The sequence below is a fragment of the Cydia pomonella genome, chromosome 22 (assembly GCF_033807575.1).
Source record: "Cydia pomonella isolate Wapato2018A chromosome 22, ilCydPomo1, whole genome shotgun sequence".
NCBI classification, from domain to species: Eukaryota; Metazoa; Arthropoda; class Insecta; order Lepidoptera; family Tortricidae; genus Cydia; species Cydia pomonella.
Genome location: NC_084724.1, coordinates 3,687,849 through 3,706,126, shown reverse-complemented (window position 1 = coordinate 3,706,126; position 18,278 = coordinate 3,687,849). Strand labels below are relative to the sequence as shown.

The 18,278-nt window shown below is 38.7% G+C and overlaps 2 protein-coding genes and 1 long non-coding RNA gene across 3 annotated transcripts; 1 reads left to right on the top strand and 2 right to left on the bottom strand.

The window, feature by feature from the left end:
• Window positions 1-8,799: 8,799 nt before the first annotated feature.
• On the bottom strand, window positions 8,800-13,838 carry LOC133529987 (uncharacterized). Its single transcript, XR_009801249.1, has 3 exons — window positions 13,464-13,838; window positions 9,564-9,669; window positions 8,800-9,167 (listed from the first exon to the last, which is right to left on the bottom strand). It is a non-coding gene; the product is annotated as an uncharacterized LOC133529987 (long non-coding RNA).
• LOC133529984 (splicing regulator SDE2) lies at window positions 11,892-13,401 on the bottom strand. Its single transcript, XM_061867775.1, is given in 2 exon segments — window positions 11,892-12,483; window positions 12,486-13,401. Coding segments are annotated over 2 exon segments (723 nt in total). The 5' UTR covers window positions 13,063-13,401; the 3' UTR covers window positions 11,892-12,337.
• Window positions 13,839-13,872: 34 nt separating the features above from the next.
• Window positions 13,873-15,060, top strand: LOC133529986 (ubiquitin-conjugating enzyme E2 C). The gene is made up of 2 exons (XM_061867776.1): window positions 13,873-14,116; window positions 14,197-15,060. Exons 1-2 carry the CDS (start codon window positions 14,016-14,018, stop codon window positions 14,624-14,626), a joined length of 531 nt encoding a protein of 176 aa, XP_061723760.1. The 5' UTR covers window positions 13,873-14,015; the 3' UTR covers window positions 14,627-15,060.
• Window positions 15,061-18,278: the final 3,218 nt, after the last annotated feature.

Sequence of the window (18,278 nt, the reverse complement as noted above, 5' to 3'; positions counted from 1 at the left end):
TGATAGTGCAGGCACACATCATATGTGTGTAAACATTTACAATAAGCTACCAGAACATATAAAAAAAAATAGAAACAGACACTTTGTTTTTAAAAAAGCTTAAAGATTTCCTTATTACGAATTGTTTTTATGATATTAATGAATACTATTACTTTAATGAGTCTATATAATTTTAAGAGCCTATACATATGTAAACTTTCAGCATGACAGATGTTGTAGATATTGCATGCTACTCTTTTATTTTTAAGTACATAATAATGCAATGCCCTAACAGGGTTTGTAGTAAATGTACTGTTATCTAGTTATAAGACCTATTGTATACCCACAAAATCAATCAATAAATGATTGAATGAATGAATACGGGCGGCCTTACGTAATACACACTAGCCAGAAACCGTTTATTTGTAGCCACTGTAACTTCGTAAGTCGATATAAATGGGGCTTCACAAAATCACTTGAAAACAAAGCGTTCCGGTGAAAACCCCCAGTGTAAGCTAATAGTTACCGATAGAGCATTATCCGCTAGTTACCCAAAAATGATTTTATTAAATTTATATTTATTAAATTATATATAAATTAAATTAAATTTTAACAAGCAAAAACGTCTGCGAACAATGCTATTAAGTTGAGAATAAATTTAAAAGTTAAAAATTACTGTCCTGGGTGAGACTTGAAATTGATCCAGAGGCCGTGAGTTCAAGTCTCACCCATAGACAGTAATTTTTCCACTTTTAAATTTATTCTAAGTGATTTTATATTCGACATTCAATTAAAGTTTTAATTTTGTATCCATAATATTTTATTTGGTACCCTTTCCTTACCGTCTCTGTACTGGAGCCGCGAACATGCGACACGTCGTAACGTAACGCCCAGGGTCTTCATCATAGATATAAAAAGGAACGCCGTTGTGAACATCGTTAGCGGTTTAATTTTTTTTTTCCATGCTAAACCGTCAATGTAGAATGCATATTTAAATTGCCACGCGTTTGTTTGACAAAAATGTCGAAAATCATATGCCACTGGATTTATTTGAAAAAAAAATGTACTCACATGTGGTATGTAACTCCATGATCCTTGTAGTTTTTGGATGCACTCCTATTTCGACACGAAACAACGCTACAATTCGGAATTTTTAGAAAATGGACTCATTGATTGACGGCTAAATTGCGACTGTCGACGGCGGACAGAGTATGGCCATGTTGCGGCGACACGCGCCACGCCACCGTCAGATATCTTGTACTTTCAATGGGGTCTTCACACTTTTTGACCCGAGGGCCAGAGCTAGGCTTCTGCTCTCCCGCTTTCTGTTCTCGGCCGGGTTGAGAGGGTGTTTACTCGCTCGCTTCTTTACCGTGGACCAGATTGATATTGTGCTCCATATTATCTCTTACCAACAAATGTCTCGTTATGAAAAATACCGGTAAAATATTGAAATCACATTTTATCTGTGATACGGTAATAGATAAAAAAAAGTATTAAAACATATACCACGTCGGTGCCAAACAAGCATACTTACGACTCGCCTGATGGTAAGGAGTCACCGTAGCCTATGCACGCCTGTAAATCCAGAAGTGTTACATGCGCGTGCCGACCCTTTAAAAACCTGTACACTCCTTTTTACAAGAACCTCATATTACTGAAGACTCGAGAAAACCTCGGCATGGAGCTCATTCCATAGATATATATTAGCGATTTTGGTATTTTCATCAAAACAGTCAAGCATTTGCAAGTCGGTGCCGGTTAATTTAATATATTGAAGCTTAGTTGATCGTGACCATCAGGCGGGCCGTATGCTTGATTGCCACCGTTGTGGTATAAAAAAAAATGTTTTTTTATTATTTTATTTTCTACCGTAAGTGAACTATAGGTATTTAATTGTTCATACGCCTAAAAAAACGGCTCATTGACATTGTATTCAACAATTTTAATACGTCTATAAAAATTTCGGTTTCGTTCGAAACTCGAGCCAAAACTGAACCGTCGGTTTCGGCAAGAAAACATGTTTCGGTCGGACACTAGCCTTATAACGGCATGACCAATTTGACGATATGAGTTAAGTTTTTTTTTTCGTAACAATCGCTTCCGCTACCAAGGGCACTTTGCTAATGTCAAGTGTTATTTAGAAATTGTCTATTTTAATATCATAAACGTGTTTCACAAGCTTGCCCATAATATGTATACTGCAACAGACCCAACTTGTTAGTAGAAAATCGCGCGAAATTCTTCGGACCCGGGTACGTCCTTAAACTACGTCCAAAAGAGAGGTATGGGCATTGTGAATGTCATCTCGCTTTGTGTGGTAGGGCACAGCACAGCGGATGTTATTCCAGATCTAGAGCAGAGCCCAACTGGGGAAGTACCTCCACCTTACAGGAAACCGCAGCCAAATAACACTAGACCCTACTCATAGTGTTGTGTTCCTGCCGGTGAGTAAGGTTGCCAGAGGTCAACGAGGGGGAGGGGGGTTCAGGGTCGGCAACGCGCATGTAACTCCCCTGGAGTTGCAGGCGTACATAGGCTACGGAAACTGCTTACCATCAGGCGGGCCGTATGCTTGTTTGCCGCCGACGTGGTATAAAAAAAATGGAAAGTCAAATCTTCGCGCATACGGCGCATACATTTTTAAAATAAAATTATAAACATATATAATTAATAATGATGGCATCGAATACTTCATTCTTATTCAACAGGGTTACAATAGCGTTCATAAGTCCATAGGTTTCTATATTAATAACCATAACATTCACCATGTATTTTAACAATATTGAATAGCATGCGGGCGCTCCGTTCAACGGTTAAAAAAGTTAACCTTTTAATTTAACTTTGTGGTATGGCTAAGTACAAAAATGTCATGCCCTCGGCAGACAAAGAATGAAGGACTTTGGAGCAGGCTATCTGGAACCAAAGGAATTCAAAATGCTACCCATGAGTTCCATCATCCGGCATATGGAGATGGTCGGAAAAGCTCTTGAGTAGCTGACGGATCTTTCCTAAGGGAGTAATTACACAAAAGATCCCTAAGGTTCGGTTTTGACGACCGGTCTGGCCTAGTGGGTAGTGACCCTGCCTATGAAGCCGATGGTCCCGGGTTCAAATCCTGGTAACGGCATTTATTCGTGTGATGAGCATGGATATTTGTTCCTGAGTCATGGGTGTTTTCTATGTATTTAAGTATTTATAAATATTTATATATTATATATATCGTTGTCTAAGTACCCTCAACACAAGCCTTGTTGAGCTTACTGTGGGACTTAGTCAATTTGTGTAATAATGTCCTATAATATTTATTTATTTATGTGTCTCAAGGGCCCCCGATCATATGATAAGTACATTTCAGAAAACTGAATGGCATAGTTAATTTATTATTTTTGTAAAAAGTAATTAATAGCGTTGTTGTAACACGGGCATCATATTTAAATCCACCAAACAATTGAAAACTATGACATATCAAAGACATTTCGAATATCGATCGTCCGAGATAGTACTTGCGTTTAGTACCAAAAGTATAAACTCATACGAAACACTAATCAATATGTAAACAGACCCTAAAGCAAGTGTACATGCTCGTAGAGGCCTTATCAGATCCAAATAAATATTTAATTATGTTTATCCCCAAAATGGAATTGATTAGAATACCAATCGGTATTTGTGAAAGTATCTTTGAGAAAGTTACTTACCTAATTGAAGCTCAGGAATGCACCCTTGAAATTAACGGACTTAAAAAAAGCGGCCAAGTGCGAGTCGGACTCGCCCATGAAGGGATCCGTGCCATTTATGACGTATTAAAAAAACTACTTACTAGATCTCGTTCAAACCAATTTTCGGTGGAAGTTTGCATGGTGATGTACATCATATATATTTTAGTTTTATCATTCTCTTATTTTAGAAGTTACAGGGAGGGTGGGGATACATTTTACCACATTGGAATTGTCTCTGGCGAAAACTATTCAATTTAGAAAAAAATGATATTAGGAACCTCAATAAAATCCCACACGTACAACCCTGAAATCGCGAAAAAAAAGTCAGCTGGTCCTTAAGGTCAAACAACAATTCCACCCTGTAGTGTGATTCCGTTGCCATGCAAAAAATAATACTTAGTAGTTTTTGTACTCGTCGATTGTAGGTAATGGTTGAATTGCGATTTCGTATACCAAACTATAATTGCGTACTTTTCATGTATGGGCATACAACTCAACTATAATATCCATATCGATACGCTCTAGTTAACTATAAAACAATTACACCAATCACGTGCCGCCGCGCTCCCTTAGAAAAATCTAAACGGTCTTTTGTACTTCATTTTTGTCTACTGATATACTTACCAATTTTCATTAATTATTTAGGTTTTATAATTAAAAAAAAAACATTTTGGATGACTCGTAGAAAAAGTATTGTATACAATAGTGATATAATCAAGCTTTTCAATCACGTACCTTGCTTAGGCAACTCAGTAAGCTTCGTTGCCTAAACACGGTACTCGGCTGAAAAGCTCTATTAATATATCACGATTGTATAAAATACTTTTATGTTACTGCTACCATAACGAAAGGCATTAAAATATGTGTGTGTCGCACGGTTTTCTATAATACCTATTATACGGTTTTCTATATAGAATATATATTCTAGATAGGGAAAAGGTGTTTGCCCTATATAAACGGCATTTGGCGGGCGTGGCGTTGTTGCACGTGTTTGCACGCCATGTTTTGATAACGGACAGCTGACGCGTAGGTTCACGGTGTATGTCCGAAGGTAAACATTGTTATTGCTGTCTGGGGAATGGAGTAAGTTTACCCTGAGTTTACCATATTCAGCTGTAAGTTGAGGCTGGTAACTTATTATTATTATAGGACATTATTATTCCCTTTATTTATTTTTGGTCTTAGGCTAGGTCATTTATAATATGAATATAAAAGTAAAATATAAAAACACTTACAAAATATATATAAACACATTATAAAAAACCTAACCTAGGGTGCCGCCAGCAGCGGGGCAGGGCCCAAGCTGCCGGTGGTCAGGGCCGCAGAGAGAGGAACCGGCGGACTATCCGCGCCGTGTCCAAGATCACCGCCTTCTGCATCTGACCCTTGATCCAACCACCTAGCGAGAGTCTCTCAAGGTGTTGGTCTAGACTCTTCGCTATGAGACCATTCGCTGAAACGACTATCGGGACAATGATCGTCGAATCAACATCCCACATGGCGGTTATCTCGTGAGCCAAGTCTAGGTACTTACTGGACTTGTCCTTCTCGGCTTTCACGAGATTCTCATCATGGGGGATGGTGATGTCGACGAGCACGGCCCGGCGTTGCGATCGATCTATTATCACGATGTCAGGCTTATTGGCTACAATAGTCCTGTCAGTGATAATAAGTAGATCGATCCCAATAGAGCGTGACACGACCATTTTCGAGAACTGGCGCAGGTGAGTACTTGTACTTGCCAAAAGAAGGAAAAGAATATATATTAGTATAAAAATTTCGCCAATTATTTTTTCAACAAATGTTTGAATGTGTTTGTACTATTATTATGTACATAAAAGCTTAATGGTAAAACTGGCACTAAAATAGTACATTACGATACAAGTGCGAAAAATAGGAAATTCGAAACGAGTGGCGATAAATTAAAACACGACCGAAGGGAGTGTTTTAAATCGACACGAGTTGCGAATTACCTATTCGCACATGTATCGTACAACGTTTTACAGTACATATGGCCCTTTAAATGTTCGACACAGTAACGTTATATGCTACTTCTCGCACTAGTGCTATAAAGTAGCCCCATATGTACTGTAAATGAATTTTTACGATTTTTTTTGTTAAACCTAGTTTTTGCAAAGGTTATTGACAATTTTTGACATCTATCAATAAGGATATTTAGATTCACCTCATAATGCCATCAACGCCATCAAAAAGTAGTTTTTGCTCTAAGTTACAATAAAGAGTTTTTTTTTTTTTTATTATTCATAACAATATACATTGTGTCGAATGTGTACAGTACACCTTACTCACTATAATAAAAACATAGTCTAAGATTTTAAAATTACCATTCCATTGCAAGTCAAATACAATACACAAGTCAAACACAAAATATACACACAATTATTAAGTAAAAATTAAACATGTCAAAACAAGGAATAATATTTTTCCTACTCCTCTACTGTTATCTGTCATTTATGCATTCATTAACACGAATATAAGAACATACATAAACGATTTCAAGAAAAGTCTATATTGTCTATTCCTCATAAAAGCTCTTGTGCTTTTATAAGCTATAATGTTACTGCGATTAATGGCTACCAACCTAACAAAACCAAAACGAATACAATTTTAAACTAAGTGCATTGATGCCAACTTACAAAATATTCATTTGGTTGCATAGTAAAAATAATTACTTCATAAGTCAGAAACACGCATGTGACACCCGTAATATAGCAACACCCATAGACTACGAAGACCGCTTAGCGTTGCTTGTTAGTCTCCGTAGGCTACGGTGGCCAAAATTGAGAAAAAACTGTCCAAAAAATTAATTTAGCAAGTAGCAAGTACCAGGGCCTCATGAGTTACGAGGAGGTGTCGCTGACCGGCCGGCCGCGGCCCGGGGCGGGCTGGGCGCGTAACAAGGTATGCTCGCGCGTCTTGGCTATATACTTTTGCTGTAATTTGTTTACGTAAATTAAGATTTATTTCATTTATTTTTGTTGACTCGTAGGAAAAATATTGTATGCAACGTTGTATAAGTAGGTCAAAAAATTCTCGTGGCGTATTCCTTTACAATGTTCGCCTACGCCTTCGGCTCCGGCTCACATTGTAACTCACGCCACTCGCCTTTTTTGACCCTTCTTATACAACTGTTGCATAAAATACTATAATAGTCAGCTATCCAATATAAAATCTGCTATGGAGTAATAACATTTCTGCAAGAGGTACTGTTTGAGTCCTGTACTGAAGATTTTACTATTTGTAATAGACTTGTATTCAGTAGGCAGATTGTTGAACATGAACACAGCCTGATAGTCTGCTGCATGTTTCATAACGTTGAGCCTAGGGATAATGTTGCCTTTTACATCCTTACGTCTGGTAGCCATTCTTTTCTCACTGTCCGATGAGCTCTCATATTTATTTAGATGTTTGATTAAGTCTATCAAGAGTACGAGCGTATATACTTAGTGACGGAACAGTAAGGATATTGAGATCAACAAAATGACTCCTGCAAGAAGCTATTTGAGGTATGCGCACTATGGTCCTTATAGCTCTTTTCTGAAGTACGAAGGCAGCTTCTGTGTTATACTGATAGCTGTTTCCCCAAAGTTTGATGCTAAATCGCAATTTCGACTCCACTAGTGCATGGTAAACAGCTTTAAGTCGATTTTTGTCAATAAAATCGCGCAGACTTCGCAGGGCATAGCAGGCTGAACACAAGGAATTGTTTAATGTCTGGAGTTCTTGTTTCCAATTTAGTAATGAGTCGATATAGACTCCCAAAAACTTCACAACCTCTGTCTGTACAATTTTGCTGCCATTTAAAGTGATACTTAAAGTGTCAGATTTCCTTGATGTAGCGGAAAACAAAATAACATTGGTTTTATGCGTGTTTAATTTTAAATTATTAGCCGTGAACCATTTATTACAAGCCACTAATGCCCCATTTGCTGTATCATTCAACTCAAACATGCTTTCCGCCGAAACTACAACATTAGTATCGTCAGCAAACATTACTAGTTTTGTTTGCGGCACTGTATTCTGTACGAAAGGGATCAAGTCATTTACAAACACAAGAAAAAATAAAGGACCCAGTATTGAGCCCTGCGGGACTCCGCGTCTGATCATCATTGTTTTTGACCTGGCCGCCCTTACAGTGACACCCACAATTGAACTTAGTTCAATAAATTGTGTCCTGTTCGCTAAATAAGACTCAAATATTTTGAACATACTGCCTTTAATTCCGTAGTGCTCCAACTTTCGTAACAAAATATTGTGGTCCACAGTATCGAAAGCAGAGCTAAGATCCAGAAAAATTCCAGCTACTTTGAGTTTGTCATTTAATTGTGTCACAATGTCATGAATCAAGGTGCTTATAGCCTCATTAGTTCCAATACTTTTTTGATACCCAAATTGCCTTTTATTTAGGATATCATGCATGCCCAGATGGCGCAGCAATCTTGACTTTAACAGCTTTTCAAAAAATTTTGAGACAGTAGGTAAAAGAGATATAGGCCTATAGTTATTTGGATCACTCCTACAACCTTTTTTATAGATAGGCAGAATTTTGGCAGTTTTTAAATGATCCGGAAACAGGCCTGACTCAAGACAGTTATTAAAGAACTGTGCAAGAGGTTCCGATAAAAGATCTATATTTTCCTTTATAATAGTTATGGGTATTTCGTTATGACCCGCCGATAACTTGGGTTTCATATTAATAACCAATTTTGATATCTCTTGTGGTGTCACTCTATCAAAAACCATTTCAGTATTTACCCTCTCCGTGTTATCTTCGAGCATTTTCAGAGCAAGGGTAATATCACTTGTAACTGACTATTGGTATTAACTCTGAAACTAGGCGAAATCCAGAAAAGTTTACATGACATTTTAGTCTCTAAATGTGATCAGGAATACAATGTTAAAATCTTTTGGTTTCCTCATGTTGTTACACCGTGTATAGATTAACGGCAAAATTTATTAATATTGTCACACGGCCGTAATTACTCAAACAAAAGCTTCAGGCGTTTTGTGCGAATATGTAAATATCTGAAAAATTAATTTCGAGAACATCAATTCTGGCATTACTCAAGAAAAATAGGAAAACACTTATCAACCTTTATTCAACAACAAAACAATTCAACGATATCTTTGGTTTTTACAAAAAACAGCGCAAACAGAAACAGCGCCATCTAAACAACCAAACAGAAACTAATCGAGCTCTTACTAAATTAAAACTTAATCTTATCTATTGCTACTTATTTTTATTTAATTTAAATTAACTATACTAGTAATACATATATCTATGTCTATTATTAATTAATATAAAAATGCTTGTGGTTCACGTATTAACTAGTAGCGCCATCTAGCGTTAATCGTCCGAAGGCTGTTTGACCCAGAAGCCCCATGGTGCGTAGCCGTCATGCTTTGTTGGTCCTCTGTAAACCTTTATTTGTACTCGTGCTACGTCATCTGTTGGAAAATAAATGAAATTACTAAGTAATTCTACTGTTAATTAACAGGAAACGAAATTGAAGCGCGTTAACAAAGCGGAACTGCCCGGAAATAGACTCCAATGGGGATAAATTGGGGTAACCGGAAAGGGAACCGGGGTTACTAGTCAAATGCGTTAACTATTTGACTTTTCTATCGCGCAAAAAAAACAACTATAATAACAGCATCATTTAGTGAGTTGAAACTCATCTAAAAACAAGACAACACTTTGGATGTAAAATAAAATACAGCATTGGATATCCCTAGGGCGCTACAATACCACATATTTGACCAGTTTTCATCTTGAATAATAGCTTGGACAATAGCGCCACCTTTCGCCCTACTTTGTGTTTACTACAATAATTTTTATTTTACCTTTTTTCTCGTCAGCTTGGCTATGGTCTTCATCATCTTCAAACTCCTGTGGTCTTGCAGCGGAGAGGATGACCAGGGACAGCAGTAATAAGATACATAAGCGTTTCTGCAATAACATGAAATAGCTTAGACTTAAAACTCTGCTACTGGCCGCTAGATGGCGTAACAACATTGATTATTAGTCTAAGTTTTAGTTCATGTCTTCATGTCATCCACAATGACGCGTAGATTTGTCAAATCTAACCTTTAATTACATGATATTACGAGACACGCGTCCTCGTGTACGACACATTCTATAAATCTGCATGGCATGCATAGGTAATGCATATGATAATGTGTGGCGATGTTATCATTAATGACAAATTTTCTATATCAGTAAATACGGAAGGTGGAGATAAGGAATGGAATCTCCATATACCAAAAAGTATCATCAAAAAACCTTAAATAGTTGGCGCTACAATACCTAAAATACTTGAAAACGCTTCAATAACGCTTAGGTTCTTAGCTACTCTAGCGCTACTCTGGAGAGATTTGGAACTATTATTTATAGCTGACCACTTTTGCATAAGTTCTGCCTATGGAGATTGCGTTCCTTAATCAGTAAATTTATGTGGCTACAAAGTTTTCATTGACAATACACCTCTATTTCAAATTTTTTGATAAACTATAATAGCTTTCTATTAACATTAAAATTACGTTTATGACTAGCAATATAAATATATTAGCTCAAAATTATTGAGCATTAGACTTTTCGATCGTCGCGACATCTTTTGTCGAGTAGCACTACTGATACTGATAAATCCGTTACTTGACGATAGATGTCGACTACGAAAATAATAAGCGTATTGGTATGGAGTGAGCACACTATGCTTACTTATTTTTCTATGGTTTTTTTGAAGTGTGAGCAAAATTAGCTTAGACGGATACTAACCACTGCACTGTAACCTAACCAAATTTTTAGTCATTTTGTATTTTTTTCGGGAACGAGTTTTTCTCCTCTATTCTCCTAAGTGCCAGAAATTTTTGTGTTTTTTATTTTTGTACAGTAAAATCTCTTGACCCCCCACATATGAAACGAGGGTGGAGTGTTAGAGGTTCGGCAATACGCATGTAACTCCTCCGGAGTTGAACCGTACGTAGGTTACGGAGACTGCATACCATCAGGCGGGCCGTATGCTTGTTTGCCACCGATGTAGTAATAAAAAAAAGGTTAAGCCTACACGTCCACTTTCAATCCTACAAAAGCACGCGGTTATGTATAAGGGCCTGTTTCAGAATGTCCAAGTATTGGATAGCTAATCAACGAATAAATTAACTGCCAGATAAAACTTCCCGTAAATCTTTGCACTGTACCAGTTAAGCTTATTTGAAGATTGTGAAACAAACCAACGAACGGATTTTAAATTACTAAACTGATTCTGATTAAATTTGGCATGTTAAATGCTGAAGCTAGTATCATTATGAGCACAAAAAGTACAACTTTAACTGCTCTGCTAAGCTAATAAAAGGTATTTTAAATGAAAATTTACTGTACAAACATGTACAGTTGCCATCAGATATGAGACCGGCAAAGGTATCCAAAAATATCTGATCATGCCTCTAGCACCTTGACAATAGAGCCGTGTTCAGATATTTGTGAGCAGCTTGGCTGCTCAATAATATCTGATGGTTTAGTCATACCTTGAAATCTTAACAGTACGCATTTTATTCAATACATTAAAACAATGTAAGTTTACAGTATAATATATCTAAACTCTATACTCTATAGCTCTAGCTTTTCGGTGAAGGAAAACATCGTGAGGAAACCTGCATACATCTGCGAAGAAATTCAAAGGTGTATGTGAAGTCCCCAATCCGCATTGGGCTAGCGTGGGGACTATAGCCCGAGCCCTCTCGCACATGAGAGGAGGCCTGTGCCCAGCAGTGGGACGTATATAGGCTGAATTATTATTTTATTATTATATCTAAACTAACTTATTAAAACACATAAAATACAAAAAAATATAATATATAACTAAAGTAAAGTAAACATATCTAAATACATATATTTACAAATAAAAAATGGGGGCTAGCTTGTCGCCCGATGGTAGGGTGCCCAGAAGGCTGGTGGCATTACCGCTTTATGATAATCTTAATCTGTAAGCTAATTTTTTTGCAATTTTTGAGTTCATTTGTTTTTGAGATTTAACTTAGAAGGGCAGTATTAGACATCACAATCATCCTACAAATCAAAGAGCATGATATGCAAACTTTACCCTCAATATACACAAACATACATAAAATATAACTATGATGAAATGATTAGTGAAATAAAATAAAACAAGGCACTTCACTTAACCTAATTTATTTAATGATAATAATTTTAAAAGTAGTCCAATAGCCACAATCTTAAATATGTATCGACTTAATTAATGTTACAAATACCAATATACACCAGTGGCAGACTGTCCATAGTACTCAACTTCCACCAGCATGCCTAATTTTCAGCTAGACATTAGCCGGGCCCACACAGAGCGAGCATACGCGTGAGGCGATTTCCTCACGCACAAACCGGCCAGTGTAGATATGCCTCGTCCAAGGCGGCGCATGCGTTTTCCTCGCCAGAGCGCGCCGCCTCGGCCGAGGCATGTCTACACTGGCCCGTTTGTGCATGTGGAAATTATGCGCGTATGCTCACTCTGTGTGGACCCGGCTAATGAGTGTTTTTGGCTCATGAAGTAGAGCCAAATCACTTGAGTACTTTGACGCACCACCACTAATACACAGTAAAATGTCTACACTTTACTGGTTTCCGAGACCTTATCTGACTCATTCCCACTGTCCGTAGACACAGCCACTGCCGGGCTTTTTCTTCCCTCTTCTTCCTCATCTTCACTTAACGATGAACAGTCTGACAACTCCGCGTCGATCCATAGTTTCTTCTTTTGGCCTTAGTTTTTTCTTCTACAAGCTTTCTTTTCTGGCCAGTCTCATTAGAAGACCCAGCCACTTGCCAGCCAGCATCTAAAGCCGCGCTTACACGCTCCGGCAACTCCTGCCGCTCGCGCTCGTAACTAGGATGCAAATTCACGTCAATCTTAGGCTCAGCTATGAGTCGTTCTAGTTTCTTTTGCTTTCGCTCGGCCGCCTCTCGTTCCCTCTCTTCCTGCCCTTCCAGCCACTTCCTAAGGCGTTTTTCTTCGTTAATATCTCTCAAACGACGCCCTGATAGATCACGGCAAGCTTCACGATTTGTGGTTTTCTCAATTTGGGCCCCGATGGCACGTAACATTGACCCAAAACCACCTTTACCTCCAACGAGCTTTGTGAAAACTCTGACCACATTATCAATGTTTTCTAACGTGGAATCACTTGAAACAGCTTTGCCATTGATGGTCACGAATAGATCTTCATTAGAAATACCGTATTTATGAGAAATATGGCACCTCAATGACGCCACATCGTGGACATTATTGATATCCGTTACGACGGTGTCCTCGAAGTAAATGTGGCACGGCATATTGATGAAACAATTATTTAATGGCCACTTTTAAATAAACTTGGTGGTGTTTAGAAAATATGTCCAAAATGAAATGAGAATCAAAAGACCACAACGTAGCTGTTGTGCAAACACAGAATGAAATGTTGTCATTTTGACATAGAATAGAATTGATTGAATGAAAAATGGAGTTGAATGAATGAATGACAATTATGACACTTCTTTTTTAAACAGTATTGCCAGATCCAGATATAGCAAAATAACTAAAAAATAACGATAACGGTGACGTTGTACTTTGTGCGTCATTGAATATCAAAAGCACTAATACGAAACACTAAACCACTGATAACTGAAACTATTCAACACACTTAATAACATAACCGAATCCCAATAATTATAAGCATTATCTACAAAATACTCACTTCCATATTCATTGTGGAGCTAGCGGCTATCTCAAAATATCTACGACGAAATCTTTATTGTTACTGAACTCTACAATGATTGGGAGGTCTTAAATAGACAACCGGTTTTGTTAAATAATAAGAACCCTGCTCTCTTTTTTCACGCTTCAATGAACACCTAATAGCCGGAAGAAAGTGAAAGCACAAAGTAATTGTGCAAAAAGAAAGGCCAGAACAAATCTATCTTGAATGTAATCGAAACTATGCTTAATTAGGTAATCGATATGATTACTCGGCAGTGAATACATTTAAAATTAAGTCTTGGATATAAAATGCTTTTTATGTAATCCAAATTGCGTAACGCGTTATTTAATTAAATAACAATAACGTTGAAACTGCTTTACCATGAAGTCCAAAAAATAACATAGATGGCGCCAAAGATTTGTTACGTTGATTGACGCCATTACAGTCTCCTGTCAAATGAGCAATTTGATTGGAGCTTTTTCAAATTAACAGGAAGTCGCCTTTTATAACAGAAAATTGGAGACACCTGATTTTGTGGCTCGTGCTATTATGGCTCAAAATATCAACCCACACTACGCTTCATCGTCAAATCCGGCTAAACAGAACGAGGATACGATAAAACTGAAGGACAATCATGCAGTAAGCAAACGGTGAGTTTTGGAAACAAAGCGTTCGATTTTCTGCTTTCCCCAAGGCTTTGGTCACGAACGAGTGCTTTTCTGTGTTTCAGACTGCAGAAAGAGTTGATGGAGCTGATGCGCTGCGCGGACAAGGGAATATCCGCGTTCCCAGAAAGCGAGAACCTGTTTAAATGGATCGGAACGATTAACGGACCCTTGGATACCGTTTACGCGGGACACAAGTACAAGTTGTCGCTGGAGTTCCCTAATTCGTACCCATACGCTCCTCCCGTGGTGAAGTTCGTGACGCCGTGCTTCCACCCGAACGTGGATACTTGTGGATTAATATGTTTAGACATTTTAAAAGACAAGTGGACGGCACTGTATGACGTTCGCACGATATTACTGTCTATCCAGAGCTTGTTAGCGGAGCCTAACACGCAGAGTCCTTTGAATCAGCAAGCATCCTTCCTCTGGCCCAATCAGTCCGCGTATAAGAAACATTTAGACGATTTCTATAGTAAAAACAAAGACTCTTAGTTTAATTAATATTCACGGTTTGATTTGCGTTGTATTTTGTGTTGTGAATGTTTGTGCGTTTACCGAATGGAGTTGACGGGAGCTTTTTGTTTTAAGTTTTTCTGTTTGTGATTATTTTCTATAAGTAGTTAACAAAAAGCTTGTATAAGTTATCTGATCGGGGCTGTTCTCTATAGCATTCCTTATGTTTTTGTTTTCATCAACTTATTCTTTTAATTTTTGAGCTGTTATCAAAATCTTTATCTGTCGCAAGTAACTTTCTTCAAATAGTAATTATCGTTAACTAATGATTTTCTCATACTTGTCTAATTGTGTAGCTGACATTATTTATTTTTGTTAATCAGCCCGTCTCTTCAATCCTTGTTTTATTCGGATGTATGGATTAATGTATATTGAAAGATCATTGTCAAATATAATTCTTTAGTGCAATTCACTATTTGACTTTTCTTTATTCCTAGCCATAGTAAGTGTTATAAGGTGTCCAAACACACAAATCCAAAAAAATCATAAGGTGTGTCACATGGTAGCGAAATGATTTCCATCTTGGGCATCACAAACTTCAATCCCTCATTACACTCAAGATTCTATTTTAGAATCCCTCGCTAGTCATGGAATTCTGTTATAGAATCCTGAGTTTAGTGAGGGATTCAATGTACACCCTTGCTGTAAATATGTCATTTTGCTCCCTTGTAACACTACTATTAGAGTCAGACCAAGCTAAGTTGGCAGTGATTTTGATAGCCCAGATGTTGCAAGTGTTAATTGAGTAAACATCATTATTTCATAGAAGTTTGGTATTTTAAATAGGTAACATTTGCACTGGCTGGGCTGAGCTTGGTCTGATATTAGAGTTGTTCATACCGTTTGAACATTTTAATCTGATACCTATTCTTAAAAAAAAAAAATTTTTATTGGTATCTTTGTTTACTCACAGAATCAGGTCACACACCCTTTCGTTTCATGCAATTAGTGGCGCTACCTATTGAGTTATTTTAAATTACTACAGTGAATGATTTTGCTCTGTGGAAATACCATTTTAAAACTTAATCCAAATTACACTGTGGGAAATCTTTAGTAACAGCAATTTAATACAGTTGATTTTGGTTGACTTCCCAGTTTAATATGACCACCATGTCAGACATGCAACCAGCTAACAAAAGTTAAAAATAATAGTAGGTATAAAGAAATTAGTTTTGCATGTAAAAGTTCTATTTTACCGATTTTATTAACGAAAACTAGTACCAGACAGATAAATGAATTAATAAATAAATATTATAGTATGGGACTTCCTTATGCCTCCTCTACACGATGGGCCATCATACTGGCCCACTAAGATGGGCTAGCGTGTGGAGAAGGTAGTGGTGTCGGATGGCGATGGGATGGCCACGGAGTCGGTTTTTCGTCCGCACATCAAAGGCACCTAATGGGCCAGCGATCGTGAGTACGCATCTACACGTGGCCTATTCTATAGTGCGTGCTCTCAACCATCGCATGACCATCTTGCTGGGCCATCGTGTAGAGGAGCCATAACCATCACATGGCCATTTCGCTGGGCCATCGTGTAGAGGAGCCATTACACGGATTGACTAAGGCCCTCAGCACGATATACGGAGCGTAAGCGTATCGTAATAACATTATGAGTACGAGACGCGTAGAGTTCTGAGCACCAAGCGTCGCGTAAGTGTAATGTTTTATAAGTGAAATCTCATCAGTTGAAATGTAGTCGCTGGCGTCAGATGTGTCAACGATCCTACTTTCTCGTCAGATGAAGATTTTTTGATTGTTTCATAGTGTCAGAAGTTTTGTTTTATACGCGTGTACTTATTACGCTACGCCTGTCGTAATGACGACAGAAATTTCATACGCTACGCTACGACGAGGCTATGTGTGCTGAACTTGTGACTTGTTTGAAGTTGTACTGTACACGCTCGTAGTGCTCTCGTTCGACGCGCGTATTACTATACACTTACGCGTCTCTTACGCTTGGACTGGATGTCGATCTCGATACCTCCCTCGCGGGAGGTATGAGTGGCCGCTTCCGCCTTTCGGCTGCGGCGACTGTCGCGGGTCGCTCCCCACCGGAGGTCTATTGGCCGTCATTTGGGGGACGGTGTGGGCCAGCTCTTCGCTACCGATCGTTACCCAATCCCACGACCCCTAGCGTGGTGATACCATTTGAGCGGGGTCAGGTTTTGGGGCGCAGTGAAGGCGACCGGTAGCTTAGCTGGCGTGTGGGGCGTGCTGGTGAGGCTGTGTCCGAATGTGTGTTGTGCTTGCTGATGCTCTGCTACTGGTGTATGAGGGATCGGGGCAAGTCCCGAGCCCACCTCTCCGGTGGTCTGGTGTTGTCATGCGGCGCGATGTCCCGAAGATGGTCGTGGCCGGCGTTGTCCGCGCGGTCGAACGTGGACCGCGCGAGACGCTCGACGAACTCCTCCAGGCCGCGCCACTTCAGTGTCTCGGTGAGGGCTGCGTTGCTGACGTACCGCGGGCACTTAAGGATGGTCCGTAGCGTGAGGGTCTCCTGGCGCCTCATCTTCTCTTACGCTTACGCGCCGTGTGCTGAGGGCTTCAGAGTAGGTATTTGATTTGAGGCAAGCTGAAAATTTGCCTGATACTTCTCCTATCATACTCTAACTGAGCACTGCAGGTCTGGGTGCGAGGAAGCGGGGCTAGATCAATCCTTATATAATTTTAAAAACTTTTTAGGGCCCAATATTTTTTGTTGATGCAATCTCTAATGTCTCCAAATTAATATGAAATATCTAGTCTTTTTATAGTCATAAAAAAATAAGCCAGTCCATTTACTCGGGTCTAACTTTGCCAGACGCGTGCAAACTAATCGTTCAAAGTACATTACTCCACAATGTCTACCAGGGGCCTATTTCTCGATTGGTATTAGTCTAATATTATTAGTGTGTTGCCATGGTAACCCATACAATGTGACAGTTCGTGGACTAATAATATTAGTCTAATACCGTTCGAGAAATGGGCCCCAGCTTTCCATTAGCCGCGCGGCGTCAGCTGACGGTTTTTTGCGGTCAAAGGGTAAATCTATGGATTTGGCTCACATACCTACTTACTATCTGATTATAAATCAGCTTTGTAGCACAAAAATCTAGATCTAGTTATGCAATACCTACTTTAAATGACCTGCTTAACTGTATGGTCAACATGCAGTTCTACACTCGTGTTTGCATTTTTGATTATAACTTGATAAGCATTTAATGGAGTATTTTGGTCAGGGCATTTACAACAAAAGTATCAATTATAATTATTCACTTTTAGGCATTGACATATAATTACTCACTTATAAGGACGGGCCTTACGGGTAATAAGAATGGGGCCAGTACAGCGGTGTCACGCACACGAATTCGAGCCAATCGTGCAGTCTAACGCCACAACGCGATTGGTTGATAGTCGCAACTAGTTGCGTCCGCAGTTGATCCGTAAGTGACACAGCTGAATTAGCACCATTGCCATATACGTCATAGGTCAATGCATTTAAGAGGTTTACTCAGACCAAGCTAACTTAGCACCGATTTGATAGCACATAGACTATGCAAGTGTAAAATTTAAACGTCATTATTTTATAGAAGTTTGAGCCATCAAAATCGCTATCGAGTTAGCTTGATGTAACTAGTTAATTTCT